Source organism: Aplysia californica, unplaced genomic scaffold (assembly GCF_000002075.1).
Source record: "Aplysia californica isolate F4 #8 unplaced genomic scaffold, AplCal3.0 scaffold00066, whole genome shotgun sequence".
Taxonomy (NCBI): domain Eukaryota; kingdom Metazoa; phylum Mollusca; class Gastropoda; order Aplysiida; family Aplysiidae; genus Aplysia; species Aplysia californica.
In genome coordinates, this window is record NW_004797336.1 from 1,043,196 (window position 1) to 1,064,644 (window position 21,449).

The following is a 21,449-nucleotide window of genomic DNA, read 5'->3' on the forward strand; positions in this document are numbered from 1 at the left end:
ATTAAAAAGCCATTTGAATAGCAAAATTTATTTCCACTAGTCATTCCATGTCATGGCTAAATTCAGGGAGAAAAAAAAAAAGATTCCTGCTGCATTAACTCTTTATCTCCAGCAAGCTGCTCCCAGTGGCTTGAGGTCGGTACCCCTGTGCCGGTGAGCCACGGACAGCTGCTCGGGCACATTTTATCGGGAGTTCATTCATTAGATGAAGAAATATCAAAATAGGTTCACTTGTTTTGTTTAATGACCCATTTAATGACGTTTTTGTTATTTTTAATTTTAGATTTAGTACCAAAGAAGGGGCCCGGCATTGTGGGTTTACCCCCCACGGAGATAAAGTAGCAATGCAAATGAAAATTTAATATTTAGCTTTATCCTTTTTTTGTTTGGTACATAAGAAAGAGTATTCAATTCTAAGAATTATGCTTTTTGAATTTTAAGAATTAGTTCGTAAATAAAAAAGTTATGGGGTTGTAAAGGTCGGCAAAATATGGATGACCCACATAAAGGAAAATACTCCTAAAAGTAGACCACGCAGTAGCTGATGCAGTAAGAAAATCGACAATATCTCAGTAATTAATTGGAGTGCTAGAGAGCCAAGTACCCGATACGAAAGTGTTTCCAACACTAAAAGTATAGGTTAATTTATGAGTACAAACTTTGACTTCCACATATGATTAGGTTGTCCTATTTTCTGATTAGTTGCCAAGTTTCATTCACATAGGTCCAGAAATAGCGCAGACCGAGCTTGAGAAAGTTAGTCACTATTATTCCGACCCGGTCCAAAAATTTACCCGCAAACAGGGACCAAATTTTGGCTGAGTGCGGAAGCCCGATTAGCATTGCTATATAAAGAGTTAAACACATTGTCAAGCTCATAAGAACATAAGACAAATGCAAGAGTCATTTTTAGCCATTTGAGAAAATGAGAAAATACTGTTTCTTTCGAACAACTGACTCTGTGAAACGCTTGAATTTTGGTACACTCAACTGATTCTATAATTGGATTGTTCTTTAGTCCAAGTGAATAATATTAACAAGTTGGCTGCTCTTTATTTCAGAACCAAAAACTCCAAATCGGTAAAAAATGACGTAGGCAATTATCTTATGAGCCCGACGACATGGAAGCACTACTGCTTATTATCCAGATACATAAGTACAAAACAAAAGTTAGTTTTCTTTCAAAGCCTTACCGTGCCAACAGCACAATGTCGGATGACACCATCTTCCACTCTCAGCTCAAACTTGCGGATCATATTGCCTTGCTCTATTCTCCAAATTGGATACGACTCATAGTTCTGCTGATCTTTCTTCTCAATGATGTACTGACCAATCTGGGAACAAACACAAGAGACACATCAGTGGGGTAATGCCATTATGCAATGTATTGTCAATTGCACCACAGTCAAATGTTAACTTCTAGCTTGTGTTTGTAGCAACATACATTACAATGACACCGCCACCTTGATTACACTGATTTTTATGATTAAATGAGTAGATGCCAATACTTGTGGCTTAATACATGAAAGATATTCTATTAAATATCACACTGCGTGGGCTGACACTGACAGGTAGATAAAAAAAGCCAGTCGCCTCCCTTTGATCAATTGGGGTGTACAACATTTACAATCAACCAAAAAGAGGCCAGTAACTAGAAGATTATATTCAGTGTTCAAAATTGGTACATACACCAATGTTGTTCAAGAGTCACGATTCACCAAGATGTGCTTTCCTACAGAACTTTGATAAAGAATGGTCCTGAATCACTGTATCTTCTTTCACAAGACAACAAGGACAAGAAACGCCCATCTCACCTTGAACCCTCCATCCTTGGAGTGACCAGCAGCAGGTGTCGCTGTGCTGACCAGCATTTTTCTGGCAGCACTCGCAACACCTACAGGACCAACAGGGGCTACTGCAGTTTTGTGCGGCAACGTGCGGATGCTTTTGTTGCTGGGTAAACGCAGCCGAGGTTTCCTGTGGTAGGAGAATGAAACCATTGAGAAATCACCTGAATCTGAATGTTGCAAATTAAAATTCATAGTGAAGATAGTCCAGTGCGGACTTGTAATTGAAAAAAGGACTTCCTACATTAAAGTATTATCTGCAAACCATGGGAATGAGGTCTTCCAACTCATGTGATGCTAAGCACATTGTAAGTCATTCCCAAGGCATGATGAAGAAACAAAGTCATCAACAGTTTAGGACTAAGCATTTTAAAAGAAGGATGTAAACATTCAGATTTATTTTAAAAAACTTACACCTAAACCTTTAGCCAGTACAATCAATCAGGCATAAAGAAGTGGATTAACACCAACCTTTTCAAAAACTAATGTACCAGCTATTTCAAGGTTTACAATGTAGACGCAGGGAAAGAAAATATGCAACCGGTAACTTAACAAATTCCTCATCTCTTGACCACAATTTCTTTTTCTTCCTAACTAATATCATGTGTCCCTTATGTGCTTTGGTTAACTTTTCCAACCTTATGGTTATCAAAATATGGGTCTTGAGGTAATTTACCTTAAACAACAAATCCAAATACGTGAAATAAAAAAAGTGACTCACTTTGACTTTTTCCTTTTCTCCTCATAATCATGCCCTTGTTTCAAGTCCTGAAAAACCAAAGATAAAGTCATCAATGCTTACATGGCAATGGAAGACACAACCTCTCCCCCAAACCCCCCCCCCCCCCCCCAAAAACAACCAGTTGACAGACCTGATATAAAGCATCAGTTTTGAAAATGCATTCATAATCTTTCCTTCATATTAATAAATATCTACACAAGAAAACAATTTTTCTTAAGCCCCATTTACATGTAGTTCATTGATCGACACACTGTACGATATCGAAAGAATGGCGGGCATCCTGTCAACTTCCTGGTAAAACTGAGCATGGAAACGAGCAATCTTCTCGATATCGAAGGGTACTCAGTACAGCCACCAGATATTTGCCGGCAGGCGAACTGAAGGCATGACGACAAGGGAGCGGCTTCTTTGCCCAAAGGTGGAGTTGAAAAAATGTTCCAAAATGTTCCTAAATATTGGCCAAATTTTAAAAATGATCAGATTTTTGTGATCAGCTACCCAAAATTAGTAAAAATCACATGGGGAACACAATGTAACACTGGATTACCAAGTCAAATTCTTTTTGTGAGATTGACACTTTAAGGATGAAAAACTGTATGTCTAAACAGAACTTCTCGTCAACAAAGGTCAGTTTAACGAATGCCCCAGATCTAGGGTCTGTAGGTTAAACTGTCAGTTTGTCAATGAACGAACTGCATGTGTAATTGGGCCTTTATAATGCATGAATCACATCAATTTCAAAATATTTAATTCTGACCTACACTTCAAACTGAAAGTTTCACATCAAAACAATCATACAAAACCTATTTAAGCCTTTCGACTCTTGATGCACACTAGACATTTAGGCTTTCTAAATGAAAACTTAGCTCAACTAACTTATCATAATTTATCAAATTAATCTGCCACCAATACAATCTCAGGCATTCTGTACTATATTACTAAAAGTATAACGAGACCTGTTGGACCACAATATTTGACATGTCAGTATTCATGATGCGCTACAAGTTCTACATTTGGTAAAAACAATTCACATACATAATTATACTGAAGCACAGAAAGGGTAATCAAGACATACCACTTCAAACGGCATCCACACTGGATCCTTATCCGAGTCGTAGTCTTTGTCCGAGTCATCACTCTTGTAGCCTTTAACTGCAAACGCTACTGCTGCTTCATCCTCGCTGCTTCCTGACTCTGTGTGTTTTTCTGCAAAATAAAAGAGAACCGGGTACAGTCGTAGATACTTTCACGTTGTCTCTACATGAGGATGGCCACATTTCACCACGAACAAACTGATGACAACAATTACACTGAAAAGAAGTATACGGAGCAGACCACAACAGAGGAGCCAATAACCAACTGTATGGGAGGGGGAAAAAACAAAAATGCATACCTACACTTTCATCAACCCATGATAACTTCCATAAAAATCTGAACTGTAACCCTTTTAAATCCTGTTTTCAATATCCACACTGACAGCTTAAAAGCAAAGAGACTGTCAGCACAGTATGTGGACTACAATTGCCATTTCCACCCTGACAGCTTCAAAATTTTACAAAGACAACAGACAGAAAAGCACCAAATAAAGGAAGTCACATGGAAAAGTCTTATGAAAACAGATTGAGAGGATGGGTGGGAAAAGTTGACAACTGTAAAACATTTTCTGCTGCATACTGGGTTCTCTCAATGATGGACTTCATCAACATATAACCGAGAACAAAATATTTGTAAGCAATTAAATTCTGCGAAGCCTATTAATTTTTTCCGTTGATATCTAGGTCTGATTCTATTCTTACACTGTCAGACTATGACTCTTTTCTACATTTTGCATCAAATTCCTTAAAAAAAACAAAAACAATTTAATTCTGGCAAGTTAAACTCCTTAAACTACTTTATAGTCGTATATCTTAACCTCTTCTTCATATATGACGCCTTTAGCCTTTAGATATGGAAAACTGAAAGCAGAAGTACAAGCTGCCATTAGGAAAATGAAACAAGGAAAAGCCACAGGGCCAGATAATATTCCAGTTGAAGTGATTGTTGCGCTTGAAGAACTAGGCACTGAAATAACAACAAAGCTTCTAAATGCTATCTATGACAGCGGTGAGATCCCAGAAGATATGATGAAGTCAGTTTTTAAAGCTTTACCTAAAACACCAGGTGCCACTGAGCGTGATATGCAGAGAACAATTAGCCTTATGAGTCATTTTACAAAAATATTGCTGCGAGTAATAATGGGAAGATTGAGAAAAAGTGTAAGACCAGAGATATCTAAAATGCAATTCGGCTTTGTTCCTGACAAGCAAGAGCACCAGAAATGCTGTATTCATCGTAACAATGTTAATGGAAAGATGTATTGAAGCACAGAAAGGTCTGTATTTATGCTTCTCATAGATTATTCAAAGGCGATCGATAAAGTTAGACATGATGAGCAATTTAAAATACTGGAAAAGCTAGATAGATGGAAAAGATAAAAAAATTATCAGGAATTTGTACTGGGACCAATACGCTGCTGTACGAATTAATGGAGAATACAGTGAATATAAGCAGATTAGGAGAGAAGTGAGGCAAAGATGTGTGTGTCACCAGACCTCTTTAACATCTACAGTGAAATAATCCTTGGAAACATAAAAGAATGTCCAGGTCTCAAAGCAAATAGAGAAAATATTAATAACACCAGGTACGCAGGTGACACAGTTTTAATAGTGGGCTCAGAAAAGGACCTTCAATTGCTTCTAGATACTGTTGTAACAGAAAGTGAACGTAAAGGAATAGTGTTGAATGTAAAGAAAACAGAATGCATGGTAATATCCAAAAAAAGCAGCAAATCCTATTTGTAATCTCATTAGCAAAGGTTAAAAGATCAAACAAGTCCAACAGTTTAAATACCTAGGATATATGATAACATCTGATGCCAAATGTTCCACAGAAATAAAACAATGGCTAAGGCTAGTTTCAATAAAATGAGCCCAATCCTGAAAAAGAGAAATGACCACCAAAATGAAAGCTCTGAAATGCTATGTATGGTCAACCCTTCTATATGGTTGTGAATGCTGGACAATCACAAGAGACAGTGAAAATAAAATAGAAGCAACAGAACTGTGGTTTCTTAGGAGACTACTAAGAGTATCGTTGAAGGAAAAGAAATCAATTGAGGTAGTGCTTGATGAAGCCCACGTGGGACGCTCAATGTTAAAAACAATCAGGAAACAACAAATGCAGTTTTTGGGACACCTCAATAAGGGTCTTGAACATCTAGCTCTCACTGGCAAAACTGAAGGCAAACGAGGCAGGGGTAAGCCCAAAGCAACCCACTCAGGGAACCTAAACAAATGGGTAACAGGGAAAGATCAGGGAAACGTAGCTTTTTTGAGAGCCTGTGATCCGTCATAACCTATAACCCCCGCCCACAATTCATGCACAAATCGTATGAGAGGTGTCTGGCCACTTTTTTATTGACTTAATCTCTAACAAAGTAACAATGGACGTTGACGTGAACTTGAGGGGGAAGCGTCGTTCATTCTCCAAGTGGTGACGACCCATGTGTTTGTTTTACCATGGCACTCTGTCTTCATCATCTGACATTCATTTATTTCATCCTTGCACAAAAAAAAAAAAAAAAAAAAAAAAAAAAGAGAGAAAAAAAAAAAGCTAACTAAAAAACAAACAAAACAGCATAAAAAAACAACATAGTACACCCACCCCCCTCCATTTTTCAAAAGCAAACAAGAACCCTTTTGAATTAGCCCTACAACAGCCCTAAGCCTGAAATCAGCCCCGAATAGACCACAGAAGAGAATGATTTTGCTTTCTTCATTTTAACCAGTCCTGCCTAAGATGGTCACATGTGTTATATATGCCACTTTTCTCCTTAACAATGGGTGGCCGTTTCACTGTTTGATTGAATATCCATCTCAGTAAAGAGAATAGTAAAAGGTAATTTAAAAAAACAATACTCACTTCTCTTCTTGGTTTTCTCCATGCTCTTCTCTTTCGCCTTTCTACCAATGGAGGTTCTCACTGGCGGAGGTGTGGGTTCTCTGATTACTGGCTCCTCCTGTAAAATGATCTCCTCCTCTGACATATCCCCTGGTGCATACTCTTCGCCATCAGAGTCCTCTCTGTACTTGCCTTTTTTCTTCTTACTTTTAAATCTAGCTGCCTCTTTGTTTTTCCTCATGCTCTCCTTTAGAAGGCTATTTTCAGCAAAGGGTCCAAACTTATTTTTTTTCTTATTCTTAGGTAAGGTTATTTTCACAGCAAGTTCACTAGTTCTCTGAACCGAGTAACCTTCTTTATCGCTCTCACTCTTTTGAGAAGAATTGTCATTGTCACTTAAACTGGACAGAAGGTCCTTCCCCTTGAGGCTGGCATGGCCGTGACCTTCTTCAAAGTCAGAGAAGGTGATTGTTTCTTTTGGTGGAGGTGGAGGGGGGCGTGGCCTCCGAGGCTCAGGGATATATTTAGGCAACATAGGCTTTTTTGTAACAGCAGCCGTGGACACGCTGGACAGGGTCTCTTGCTTGTGACCCTGGAGGTAGTTCAGAAACGAGTCCTGGAAAGAGTCTCGGTGAAACTTTCTCTGAGCAGCTGGCTCAGTCACCTCTTTCTTAATCATAGGCACTGGTTCCGCCATGGACGAGGTGTTGAAATGGCCCAACTCATCATCTTCGCTGATGTGAGGCACATAAGTCAGGTTCCTTCTGACTTCCTCCTGTGGCTGACTGACTGGTTGTTGGTGTTGCTGTTGTTGGATTGGTACAACCCCCTGACCCTGATTTGCGAAGAAAGAACTGAAGGAGACATCATCTATGGGCACAGGCCCTCCCAGTGGTCCGATGGGACGAATCTCATGCACTGTCTCTCCTCGGTAGGTCGGCCTGAAGCTGGCATCACTCTCAGCCGAGGTCTGGGGTGGTGGTGGTAGAGGCGTTTGCTGCTGCTGCTGCAGACGTGCACTTTCAGCAGGTGTGACCAGCGTGGTGAACACAACTTCCCCACTCTCAGCAGTAGTGTGGGCGTAGCTGGTGGCCGGCACAGCCATGGGTGTCACCAGCTGCTCCAAGAAAGGGGGACCCCCAAAGTCTATTTGAAACTGACCATTGTCCTGATTCTCTTGAAGAGTCTGCTGTTGACTGTTATTGTAACCACCATGGGACATGACTGCAGTCGGCTCTACACTCACAGGACGAGAGTTCATTGGTGATTGACACATGCCTGGGTTCATCATCTGGCTGGTGGCAGCGCTAGGCATTTTGTTGTTGAACGAGTCACTAGCCACACTTCCTTGGGGCGATGGTTGTCCCAGTGGCGACAGCTGGGTGGAGAGCTTCTGCTGGGCTGAATGTTCTGAGTAAATTCTCCCTCCCCCACCACTTCCACGATTGTCCAACGGCATGGGAGAACCCCTTTGGCCACCATTTCCCATCAAACCAGCTCTGTAGTTTTGAATGTGCTGCTGTTGTTGTTGATTCTCTGGAATGTTGGACCTGTACAACTGATTGCTCTGGGCATTGCTTGGGTCAGAAGACGAGTCACCACTTGGCTTCCTTTGGTGCTGTTTGTAGTTAGAGGATTTCTCACTGGGAACCCTTCCTGGCAGGGCAAAGTCTCTCTGAGACCTCATCACGTTCTGGTTTGTTCCCCCAGGGGGCTTTGGACTGGGTATAGGATTGTACCCATGACCTTGGTCCTCCTGAGCAGAAAAGTTTTGCTGCACTGAGGGTGTGTGAGCTCTCTGAGCCTCCCTAGAGCTATACTGGTTGGTGCCAGCAATTGTCCTAAAAGTCTGCTGTTGCTGCGGCTGCATCTGCTGGCTGTTTTGATTGAGCTGGGCAGTGTTCAGCGGCAAAGAGGAAATATTGGCGAGAGAGGTAGCTGGCATGTTTAAAATGTGAGAAGACTGATGTTGTTGATGATGCTGTGGCAACTGTTGGTTGTTGTGGGCAGAGTTGGGATTCATGGACATAACGCTGGATTTCTTGGTGTTTGTGGGGCTGGTTGGGGGAGGGTTACTCTCCGACTTCTTCTTGCGATTGCGGACTCTCTTTGGTTTTGTGGTTGAGTCTGCCAAAGCCTGGACAGGGATTGGTGCCTGAGACTGTTGCATAGAGGATGTTGTGAACGCAGCTGACTGGGAGACCTGAATACAAATAAATGGACAAGAGTGTTTTAGTAAGAGTTTACGGCACTTGCAACACAATACGGTCAAATTCGTGCCGAAGAAGTGATATAACGCTTTTTATCCGGGCTACGAGTATACTCGTAACGAGGACCAGTCCGGGCTACGAGTATTCTCGGAACAGCGATACGGTCACGTTAAAGAAGCTAGTTCTGCTTGTAATTACAAAAATACGCAAATACGGCGATGCTAGCTCTGTCTGAATATTTTAATTTTCCAATGAACAGTATTGAACAGTGGTTACTTTGTTTTTGATGGGGGTAGAAGCTTGAAAGATGTCTTGAAAACGCACATTCATGACCGACGAAGTACTTTTTGAAGTGGCACTGGGTTGTGAGGGGGAATGTTACTAATTTGATGAAAGTGACTCTGAAATAAGTGCCGTAAATTCTGTTGTGGATGATTAGAAACAGGACTTAGACTCATCTAATAGCGATTCAGATCATGGTGAAGGGGTTAGTACTGGAATTCGTGCTCGATTTGTAGGTCTAGAGCTAGATCTACAAAATCCAATGGGTCGTTGTGGGCGCAGCAATCAGGGTCAAGATGGAGGGTGGAATACATCACAAAATCTACATTGTGCAATTGGTGTAATTCCTAACCACATACATTTACAAAAACTACATTCAATTTCTAACATAACTGCCAAATTTCCTTAAAACCTTAGAGTAAATGTAAGAAATATAGCACTTTGAACTATACGCACTGACTTCCAACTCATACGGTGCAGCGGCCCCAGGACTGGTAAAGAGTCCGTGGGGGTACGGCTAGGATAAAAAGAGTTAATAGAAAGTAACATAAAAAAAAAAAGAAAAGGAAGATTATAGATGTTTGATAGGAAAAAAGGAGCAAACAACACCAGAGCACCCGCCAACCACCCACAAATGGACAGAAACGCAGGTCTAAACAACAAAAATGTGAAAATCTCACCCCACCCCCCAAAAAAAATAAAAATTCTCAAGCCAGGCAAATATTCCTCCCTCCCCTAAAAAAAAATCATGTGGTATTTAAAACAATATCACTTTTTCTTTTGTGTCTATTCCGAATATGCTGTACTGTGCAAGTGACAAATTTTTAGCCTACTTTTGAGAACAAACCCACAGCAAAGACAGTTTCTCTCTCCATACAAACGAAAAGCAAACCTAATTCATCAACAGGAGACCTAAAACTTCGAAAATAATTAATTGGCACTGCCTCTGTTCGTTTGTTTTAGTGAGCATTTTATGGCACTTGCAAGACAATAAGATCATATTATAAGCGACAAAGATTAGAGGTGTTACAAGAGTTACAAACACAAAAAGAAGGACGACAGATTTATAAAAGGACCATAGATGTTAGGCAGGAAAGAAGAAGCAAACCACATCTGAGCATCTGCTAACCACCCACTGGTCATGTAACCAGGTTCCTTTGAAGTGCAATGCACTACCAATACAGACAGTGCAAAATAACTGCTATGGATTGAAAAGTCATTGCATGACCAGGAAGCGATGGAGATGAAAAAATTATTTGGCCCTTGAATTTGGCACAAAATAATCAAAGTTTGCAGAAATACATGAAACACAGAAACAAAGAACTTGAAACCAGATAAACATACTTTTACATAAAATTAGACCAAATTCTGACATTTCAATAATAATCAGAAGAACATGTGAAATAATAGAAGTTCTGACCTGCACATATATATTTCGCCAAGCAATTTGTATTGATCAAATGTGAAAAGCAACTCACTCACATACAAAGTCCTCATACAATTTTCCCCTTCTGAAATGTTAGAATAAGTGTGACATAAAATAAACAGATTCTTTTACAACACCGGAATGATTGTCTCTTCCATATTTCACCTGATTTAGTTTGAACTCCTTTGTGAAAATTTAAACTAACATTTAATAAAAAATTACTGTTCAACTTAATCCACAGTATCCAAACCTCCAACTTCAGTACTTGTGCCCTAATGACAATTCTTAAAAAGTGTGAGTGTAAGGTCATACTTGCAGTGCATATGCTGCAAAAAAGTCACGAGGCACGTTTTGGGCCAACAACTTAATTTCACTGAAGCGAGAAATAGCACATGCCCTGCATGCAACAACCCCTGAAAGAAACTATGGTCCTTTATCACGTCAGATAATAAAATGTATAAATAGGGTACCTACCAGTGGTAAGGGATGATTGATAATGGAAGCTGGCTGAACCTGACCAATGACAGAGAGGCTAGGACTGCTGATTTGTGTCCCCATACCTGCTTGGAAAAGGCTAGACCTGCAAAAAACGTGTACACATCCAAAGAATGAAAGTCAAACAAAATTTGAAATTTGTTCATCATGTATCAATTGCACAATACTGGATGCACAAATTGCCCCTAATTCTTCCACTATAGTTCCATTTGGCCATTACTCATTCACAGTAACAAAGCATCCCTTCCAATATTAGCACTCACTGCTGTCTCATAGGTACCAGTTGCCAAATTCCTGTAATTCAAGTACTCATCTTAAACCAATAATCACATCTCAATATCTATTTCTGTGAACATACTTTCCCCACAGCATTTATTCTAATTTCTGTACTTTACGATTTCAGAAAGCTCTACACTAAATTTACCCTGTTCGCAGCTTTTTGAAGGCTGTTTTAGTTGTGGCTAAAAAGCATGATTAATGAAAAAAACCTACTGAAAAACTGAGCAAGTTCCAGGAAATATTTCCCCATAAGAAAAAGGCATTTTTATGCAAAAATTCACAGAGTCATATGCTGACCTAAAATTGATTGCTGCATAAGCTCTTCTTCAAAGAAGAATTTGTTGACTTGCAAACATGTTCAGTGGAATGCTCAATATGGTCACAGTTCTATAATTTTAGCTGACAAACATCATAATACATCCATGGTGATTCATTTTTCAGCTTTTGTAAACTTTAATGGATTAAAGCTAGTTTCCTGGAGGAGCCTCTTTCATGAAAAATTTATGTTCTAAAATATATGCATATGGTTTTATCAGTAACTGAGATGAACTGGTTTCACTAGTTTCAGACATTACATAAACTGCTGCACAGGTAAATTGTATAAAATCTACACATAGAATTTTTCATTGGTTTTTCTTAACATTGCACAAACATTTTCTTGCTCACACGATCAAACTGTATTTTTCAGTTTACTGAGGAGACAATAAATTTATCAGTAGTACATTGTGATTGAGTGACCTTTTTAGTTTCAGAGATAACATTTTAAAAAAACTTTTTGCCACCTCATTTGAGGAAATATCCAAAGAAACTGGGTGGTAAACATCGCCAATCGGCAAGATAAGGTGGCAAAGTGTTAATGGCTCAGAGGAGAATTGTACACCGAAAGTCATTAACAGTACGCCACAAAGGGTTTTTAACTTTTTCCTGACGTATTGCCGATATATCGGCGCGAGTTCGCACCCCTTGTGGATGTATCACTGATCGGCTGTGATAGGGTGCCTCAGTATTGTTTCGTTTTAGCACGATCCGTCATTAAAACTTTTTATTGCTATTGAATAACTTGGAAAGGATTTAGGAAATGAAAACATCTAGTTTCACTTTGTCAAAGCGGGGGTTTGGGGAAAAATGAGTGAATTAGTTCTTGCAGTCTTGCATCAACAAAATGATGTAACCGGACTCAGTATAAATATCATAACTCAAACAAAAATTGGAATATTGCTTTCAAATAAAAAGCTGCTCATTCAGAAAGTTATGGATTATGCTCTTGGCCTATATATGATAAGATAGCTATGCTGATTCGCTTTCACATGTTTGGTGAATGTAATTTTTTCAATCAAAATTGATTTTTCTCATCACCATCAAGATTTCCCTTCATGGCAGTTCAGTTTCACTCTCCGAGCGGTGCACTTAGTTGTAGCCCGTCTGACCCTTCTGAACCCTGTGACCCCTCGCGGAAGGTAATAAATCTCGACGCGTTACGCCACTTCCACCGGCCTATCCCTCGATCTGACCGCTCCGCGCGGAAAGGGTACAATTTCCAGAAATAAACTGGAATTTACAGCATAGTACTCCCTTTCTCCATCCCGTAAACGTTGGAGTGTTTATACCAAATAAAAGCTCAGCATCTCCTCTATAACCCGCAGTTTGAAACCAGTTTCTATCTCGCTTTATACTCCGTTGGGATACCTATAAACTACCACTGTTGTACAGCTCTGTGTTATTGAATTTTTTGGATTTAAAAGAGAATTTTAATAATTCGAACCGACAATTTTTGTGTTAACCTTCATATTTCTTTTCATAAATCTATTCTCTCCATTGTGTTGAAAAATCTCAGGGTACGAGCTAAATTTCCATGAACTAGCGCACTTTATGTGACTAGTCTACTGCAACGCTCGGTGCAAAGAAAAACTCTGTGAAGCGGGAACTTGCCGTCTGACTTTCTTGTGTGTCTATAATTATAGAGCTTTTTAACATCAAAGATGGAACATTCTTATAACATCCACTTTGAGAATTAAAACAAGTTGTGTCGTGCTTGTGGTGGAAGAAGTTTAAAAACTAAAGTTTCTAAGCAGCGTCGATTTTTTAGTAAAAACTTTAAGTCTGACTTATTGCAATATTATAGACTGAACATTGACAACGACACAGCCGACAAGCATTACAACACTCTGTGCAGGAAATGTGGCTCGCGCATATACACACTACGGAAGCGAAATTATTACAAATGCGGCTTTGAAGGCCGCACAGAAATGTGTAGAAGACAGTGCTTATGTTTGGTCCACTTACGACGCAAGCATAAACATTAACGAGTGCTCTGTGTGTGCTTGCTGTGTTAAACTTAGCAAAGGGTGCATTAAAGAGCGCATTCCTTTGCATACGGAAGGACACGAGTTGCGTTCTCCGTCCCCCGCTCGTATGGCAGTGGAGTCTGCGAGCATAACAGATACCCCCACCCCAGATGTTTCCTCTGTAAGTACAGGCAATGGTGCTCAGCCCTTTACCACTCAATCCACTTACAGCACATTTACACATGATACAGACGAAGACTCATTTTACATTTCACCAGAAACTCATATTTTGACATCCCCACCTAAAACGAAGACGATCCAGTTCACAGATAGTACCAGCTCCCTATTAGTCAAACATGAAACGATATTAGAGTGAACACTTTTGAAATCGGACACAGAGCCACTCACGCCGTTAGAAGAAAAAGTTGCTACACATCTGATCAGACGAAAGCTTAACACATCTCAGAGGAAAGGACAGTTGAGGTTCAAAACAAAAGGACAGCCATTAGTGTTTCAAAGGATAGTCACACACAGAATATCATCTGACTAAGCAAGCTCACCGAAAAGAAAACGAAGAACAAATATAATTAACAAAGTCAGGCAGTCGGTTGCTGGTAGAAGTGAAAGTGTTTTCCCACTCATTGACAAGATTGTGTGCATTAATCAACAATAGCAACAAGACTTTTTGGTCGTACCTCATAAACGTAAGTGTGTTTGAAAGTTCAAAGTCTGACTGTGGGCTGAAAATGAAGACTGTAACAATCTGTCGGTCCGTTTATTTTTAATTATTTTTAAAAAAACATGTTTGTTTGTAATAACCAATCTATGATGAAAGCCACATTCCCCCTCATTTAAACTACACTTTCTTTTACTTCTCCGTGATAAAAATTATACTGTCGTAAACTACACCTTCGTCTTCATGTGTGATCATATGGTTGTTGTTTCATTGACTTTCTCGGCTTTCATAAGAACTGGTGTTGTTTTATGTGTACAAAACATAACATCGCGGGGGAGCCGCTGACCGCGAGGCCGAGCGCCCACAGGTAGCGCGTGACCTCGTCTCGGAGGTCAGGTCGGCCGGCAACTAAGTGATCCTGAGTGGAACAGTCGTGCCTTCTAATGCATACTTATGTTCAAAATTAGTACTTGTTTCATATTGGGATGTATTCCTCATTCAATTTCCTTCAATTGGATATAATATATGTTACATTTTGAGGGATGGTTATGCTTCTATGAAGTTATTTTGTAGACCACTAGCAAAGCCAAATCGAGCCACAGGTTTATTATGTCTAGATGCCCCAAAAACTACGTAACAAAGAGTTAATGAGCATCAAAACAAAAATTCTAAATGTTTTCATGTTGTTGTTTTTTATAGTAAAGGGTTTTACGGGGCTGGCAACTACATAAAGTCATATGAGCGCCAAGGGGTGGGTGTCAACAGAGAAGTCTTTACAGGGAATCAAACTTGGACTGCTCACCTCTCCAGCTTCAACAGCACAAGGTTTGCTTCGACTATCAAGGCCCCCCGGAAATAGCAGGTCACAAGAGAGTGACAAACATACAAAAGAAGTAGAGGAAAATGACAATAGTAAGGATCAGGAAAGAAAAAGCAGCAGTTCCCTATTGTAGATTAGGCACAGTTATGAGCGTGATATGAGTCAGCCCATTTACAATTCTAATAAGTTTGAACGAGAAATGCCCCCCCTTTGGGAATGGCCTAAAGACACTACAGTCAGTGGCACTGCCCCGGGGGGTGTTCATGTCTGAGTAAAGAGAAGCACATCGGCATATATCACTAAGCACTGGGGAAAAAGCTACAGACAGAAACAACAGAGGGAAAAGAAAAGAAGTTAGACCCACCAGTGGCACTCTCCAACCACACACACACACATCCAAATAAAAAAAAACAAAAAGAAGATAAGTTTCCTATTGACATTCCACAATTAGCATACCTAGGATTGTGCATGGAGAGAGCAGCGTGAACATTGCTCATTTCCTTAGGCACCTTCAGCTGCGGAGGAGACACAAGACTGTCCTGCTGAGGTGTTGGGTTCACACGAGAGTCCATCTTGAGACGAAAGTCGTTCGCCTGGAACTTATCCGCCAAAGTGTGAGCGTGCTCTGAGGTAAGGTTGGCTAGGTCAGGAAACTGGACAATGGAAAAAGAGGCGTGGTCAGCAGCAGATACCTGGACAGTGTTCTCATTGAGAGGTGTGGCTGGGCTGACAGCCTCGTAACTCATTTCCCCAGCCAGCTGTGCGGCAGAGGAGAACTCTCCAGAGTCCGTCACAGACAGGTTCGCATAAGAGCCATAGAGCTGGTTCTGGGAGTTGGAGGACAAGTCCTCAATGTCACCGTGTGAAGAAAACACTGGAACATGGACTGGCGTCTGACGGTGAAGTGATGACGATGAGGATGACGACTGCTGTTGACTACCACCTGCTTGTTTCCCAAGTGCATCCGAGTACAGAGTACTGATCTGAGCCAGACTTGAGGGCATGAGCGACTCTGAGCTGCGAGCGTAGAAGAGATCAGGCGTATGAGGAGTCCTCTGGATTGTGCTGAGCCGGGCAACATTCGAGCTGTGAGCAGGTGGTGGTTCGTGCAACTGGCCTTGGTTAGCCTTTGAGGCAGTTATACTGGCACTACCTGCACCGGGGGAAGTGGAGACAGCAGTTGCTGGCACGTTGGACACATCCGACAGCAGAGTTCCAAACTGGTTGTAGATGCTGGAAGGGGAGAAGTTGGCGCTTCCCCACACCCTCGCCGCAGCAGCCTCAAGAAACTGCTGGTTCCGTGCAACCGCATCCCGAGAAAACGCTTTAGAACCAGTGGTGTCGTAACGACTGATGTTAGAAGGCTCATGTTCAGTCGAAACACGGCCCTGTCAGGAAAATACAGGTATACATTTAATACTAGTTGATGAAAAATGAAATCCAAATAGAAACAATAAATCTTTGTAATTAATCAAGGAAATTCCCTAGTACAAGAACTCTTCCACAACAACGTTTGACTAAGGATTGCTGCCTTTCAAGATCTAATTTCTTAGAACAATCAGACAATATTATTTTTTGAGAACATGATGAATTTTTCTATTGACAGATGTTCACATTCGAGACAACAAGACAGAAAACTATATTACAATATATAAAAATTAAGGGGGAGGTCAGGCGAGCCAAAAAATATTTTATTCCGTGACCTAAATAAATGAATTAAGTATAGTAACACTCAATGCCAAGGTGCGAAATGATTTGGGGTGTTATTCATGACATATATCAGTCATTGCCATGGTGACAGTGATCATCTTGAAAATAAACACATCTTAAATTCCTAAAATCTCAAACACTAATCAAGATATTCTACTTTGTAAGATAGGAATGGAAAGGCACAACCTATATTGAGGTAATAGGGCAACTATTTTTGTTATTAGGTTGTTTTCATGGATATAGCATGACTTTGAATTTCAGGATGTAAAAAGGCGTTGAAAATACACCCCCCAACCTGATAAAAACGCTCATACTTCCTGTCATATATACAAAAAAAGACAAAAAATAACTAGCTCAATACCTAGAAATATGGATAATCTATCACAGTGTCAATTGTCAAGTCTCTAGAGCAATAAGTAAGCAAGATTTTAGGATTTTCACATACAGCATGCTTATCTCAGCAAAATAAGATACCGGATTTGATATCTAGACAAATTCAGGTATTCACTTGCGCAAAAACCTCAAAAATGATACTTTGACTCAGTTTTCAGCTGAAGTCCAACCTGACCGCCCCCTTAAAAAAATAAAGCATATCATAACCACAACAGTAGACTTCAATTGTTAAAAAACAGCTATTACTACTACTTAAAGAGCTCCATTGGCTTCCACTGAAAGCGAGAATTGAATATATATATATAAGTTAGCCCTACTATGCTTTAAAGGTCAAACTAACCAGTCTCCCACATTCATTCAAGAACTCATTGTATCGTACACACCATCACGTGAACTAAGATCCAGTGGCTCTAGACTAATTTCAACACCTCGTGTGTCATCGAAGAAATATGGTGAGAGAGCTTTTTCTTTTTCTGGGCCAATAGTTTGGAACACTCTCCCTCATGATTTGAGGAGCGAAATAAAACTTGATACTTTCAAAAGGGGACTCAAAACACATCTATTTAAGAAATATTTTAATTAATAGACAGTGCCTTTGCCTTTTTGTATGAGCATTTTTTATTGTCTGAAAGAATGTTGCTGTCAAAAAGTGCACACATGATGAATTTGTATGGTGTTAGTATGAATGTGTTTTTAATCTCCTGTGTACGCCTTGGGCCCATGCTGTGGGGAAAGGCGGGATACAAATGCTCTTATTATTATTATTATTATTATTTTTAATTATACATCATGCTCCCACTCACGTTTGAAAAAGAAAGAAACTGCAAGAAAAAACCCAAACAAGAACAACCTCATCTTCCTCCATTTCAGAGGCATGACCTCATTTTTATCTCCCTGAGGTACAGAATGCAACTCCTACCTACCTGTGAATCGAAGACCAGCTGTCCTTGTGCCAGGCTCATGGCTTTGTGCGTGGGCTGGGCAGCAATGCCTGTAGCCAGAGGAGCCATGGTGTCCAGTATGGGCACACCCAAACCTGGGTAGTTGACCGGTGGGAGGGTCGGGACTGAGCGGCCACCCAGGGACCCATGAGTAGCCTGGAGAGTGTGGCTCAAACCAAGACCTGTAAAATACACAAACCCGAACATGTTAGTGTATGTTTAAATCAGACATTACATGACGAGAGAAGCATGCTTGGCATAGAAAAACTCAGAAACACACCTCCATGCAGAGATCCAGTGATCCATAAAGTGCCCCCTCCCCACCCCTTCTTTCACCACAAAAGTTTCAAATACCACTTATGCAACTTTGCTGAATTCAAGGTATTTAAATAAGCACGGACGTTCAGAAAGTAAGTAGCGTTTTAAAATAATTATAAAAGAAATAATTTTCCCAATCAAAATGATTTATTTTTGAATGCCTCATATATATATATATATAACTACTTCTCCACGTTGACACCAGAACTGTTGAGGCATTTGTCGTAGCGTGGGACGAGCTTCTGAAAGTCGTTATAGAAAGCTGCCGCCTGCGATGTCAGCCAATGTCGAGTCTCTCCTGTGAGAGAGATCAGCGTCTGAGTTGAAGTCCTGCCTGGCCAAACATTTTTTCAAATGCAGGAACAGATGAAAGTCACTTGGATACAGGTCTGGGCTATACGATGGGTGCTTCAATCAGGTTTTGGGTCTGTGCAGACTTGTGAGGAGTTGCATTGTCGTGAAACAAAACACAGGGTGGCCAGGGAAATTTTCCTCCTAAAAATCCTACCACACCAAAAGAAATCCTACCACTATAGGTCAAGTTGTTTCTTGCCATTGTCAGTGTTAGGCTCTCGTCAAAGAGAATCACGTAGAAGGAGCTATTTCGTACACATCTTAGGATAGCCGACTACATCACTGGGGCAATCCCAATTAATGTTCCAAGGTAGCCACGTTTTGTGCAACTACACTGAAATCTCAGCTATTTTTCAGCCTGAAAACATCTCATGAATGAGAAGACTCGTGTCAACAACTGCTCTAGTTGATTACTATTATATTACTGTTGGTGCTCCTTTCAGTATCTCTCACAACACTTGTTCTGTTCTTGGTTACCTTAAGAATAGATTTGGCACCACACTGGCTGGTTTGGGCTTTCATGTGCTTTTGAGGTACCATGTCAGTATTCAAAGCCGAATGACCGATGACAAATACTTGGGAACAAAATTTTCATCTAAACTTGCTTTTATCATTTGGATACTCTGCAATCATTCTGAATACTTAAGAGTTGGACAACCACTCAGTGTTGATGAAGTAGCACTTTCCCATGATGCTGGATCTAGTCTAGATCTCTCTCTCTCTCTAGTTATAGTCTACACATATATATAGTCACAAAAATCATAAGAAAAATAAGTCTGTTTCTAGCCTGGGTTTCAGTATGCCAAGTGCCGTCAATCTTCTACTCTCCAAAGACTATCTTGCTGAGTTTTTCCATGGTCAAACGACTATCACCCATCCAATGACACGCAAACCCATTAGTTCAATAATAACACAGCTTACAAGGTATGACGGATCCCGATTCCACACAAGTCCTGCACAACACGCGCTATGCAGAAAGCTCTCGTTGCATTCAAAATTCCAAATGCTAATGCTAAAATTTGCTACCAAGTTCAGTTTTTTTCCCTGGTGTTGCCTTTAACCCCCTCCCCCCACCCGAGTGTATCTTTTAAAAAAAATAATAATCCCGCCATCCCGGAGTCCTATACTTCGCAACGCTCAGACTTAGAATGAACTTTAGTGACCCTAACATTCGCGGTACTCACTCGACGCCCTACTATCATCATGTGTGTGACATACAAACGCGCAGGTTCAGTGACCGGTCACGACGGCGAGCCTGACAAGACGCTTGTATAACTTTCTTTTCTTTTCAAACAAGATACAAATATTGATTTATTTTCATAGCGACACAGCCTTTGTAATGCACAAACTGCATGTTACAACAATGTTGTGTCATCAGACTTTTATCGGCAAATTTCAGGGAGGTAGTGAAAGCGAAACTAGATCTAGATATAGATTTTCCCGATCGAGCCTCGGCATCACTCGTACACTTCCGCTTGCCGCCGCCCGTTCGCATGAAACGTACTCTCAGACCGGGAAAAGCTGAATGATCGCGACCGACAAAATGAACTTAGGGACGTTATCGGATTTGGTTTTCAAATATTCGAGAACTTTTATGTATTTTCCCGGGTTTTTCCCAAGGCAACTTACAGATTTTCTCAAATTTCCTTTTATTGCCGACGTTTATCCAACCATTTCCGTCGGAACAAAATTTTTCTGACATAAAAATCCGACTTAAACAAAAATTTCCGACTTTCCTGGCCACCCTGTAAACAACGCCGTCGCTAAGCATTCCTCGTCTTTTGTTTTGAATCGTTCTACGCAGTTTTTTAAAGCGTGTTGCAGTACACATCAGAGTTAATTGCCATCCAATTTTCCAAAAATTCTACTAATTTCCGGTTCAGCATTGAACACACCAACTCACTGTGGTGCAAAATCGGGAATGTCCAAACTCAGTTCGGAGAGATGTGAAAATGGTACTTACTTTCTGGACATCCCCCTTACCATAATGTAATACTTTCTTGATGCAAACAGTAGCTGAAGTAAGAAGTCATATAAAAGTGATGATACACATGTAATAATGGTGACTCTTTTGCATATAACATCTCCCAATAAAACTAGTTACGTTTCAATTTTTAAGCATTGCACCACGCATCTTCTGATAGAATACATTTTCCATTTCATAATCCAAGAAGCGGACAGTAGCAAAAGGTCAGCCTAAAAGCTGACAGATATAAAAGAGATAATAAGTGGAGGAGATTGACTTACCTGGAGTGGAGTGTCCATACTGCAAGTTGTATGTATTCCAATGATTGGGGTCCATAGTTCTAGAGCTATGATAATTTTTCCTTTATCAGGTGCATGTGACAAATTTGCGAGTGTGAATCTGAAAGCACAAAGAAAAATTTTGACTTTCAAATCGGGTTCTTTATGAAATAGAAATCTAACAAAAGACATAAAAAATAAATGAGACTGAAATTTTAACACACTGCATTACAAAGTGCACACCATACTCAGTTTTTTTTAATGTTGTAGTTTTTGTTTTGTTTTATTTCAGAATTAAATGAAGTACACATGGTCGAAAAATGAACAAACAATCACCAAGAATAAGGGGTTAGAAAAGCCACACAATAACACACTTATCAAAACCTTGTCTCTCACCAAACGGGTGACACTTTTATCGCAAGCCACCAACTGGACAGAGCACAAGCAGCCACTCACCTCATGATTTGTGTGAGGTCAGAGGATAGGGC

General features: G+C 40.3%; 1 protein-coding gene across 1 annotated transcript in view; it reads right to left on the reverse strand.

The window, feature by feature from the left end:
• LOC101852308 overlaps window positions 1-21,148 on the reverse strand; it is a 39,611-nt gene extending 18,463 nt beyond the window's left edge. The window contains exons 1-9 of the mRNA XM_005093581.3: window positions 20,965-21,148; window positions 18,028-18,227; window positions 15,458-16,389; window positions 10,921-11,026; window positions 6,550-8,731; window positions 3,665-3,795; window positions 2,569-2,615; window positions 1,815-1,977; window positions 1,194-1,334 (exon numbers count right to left, since the gene is read on the reverse strand). Coding sequence (XP_005093638.1) covers window positions 1,194-1,334; window positions 1,815-1,977; window positions 2,569-2,615; window positions 3,665-3,795; window positions 6,550-8,731; window positions 10,921-11,026; window positions 15,458-16,389; window positions 18,028-18,227; window positions 20,965-21,019 — 3,957 coding nt within the window. The 5' untranslated portion in view covers window positions 21,020-21,148. The remainder of the gene's footprint in view (window positions 1-1,193; window positions 1,335-1,814; window positions 1,978-2,568; window positions 2,616-3,664; window positions 3,796-6,549; window positions 8,732-10,920; window positions 11,027-15,457; window positions 16,390-18,027; window positions 18,228-20,964) is intronic.
• Between the last annotated feature and the right edge of the window lie 301 nt (window positions 21,149-21,449).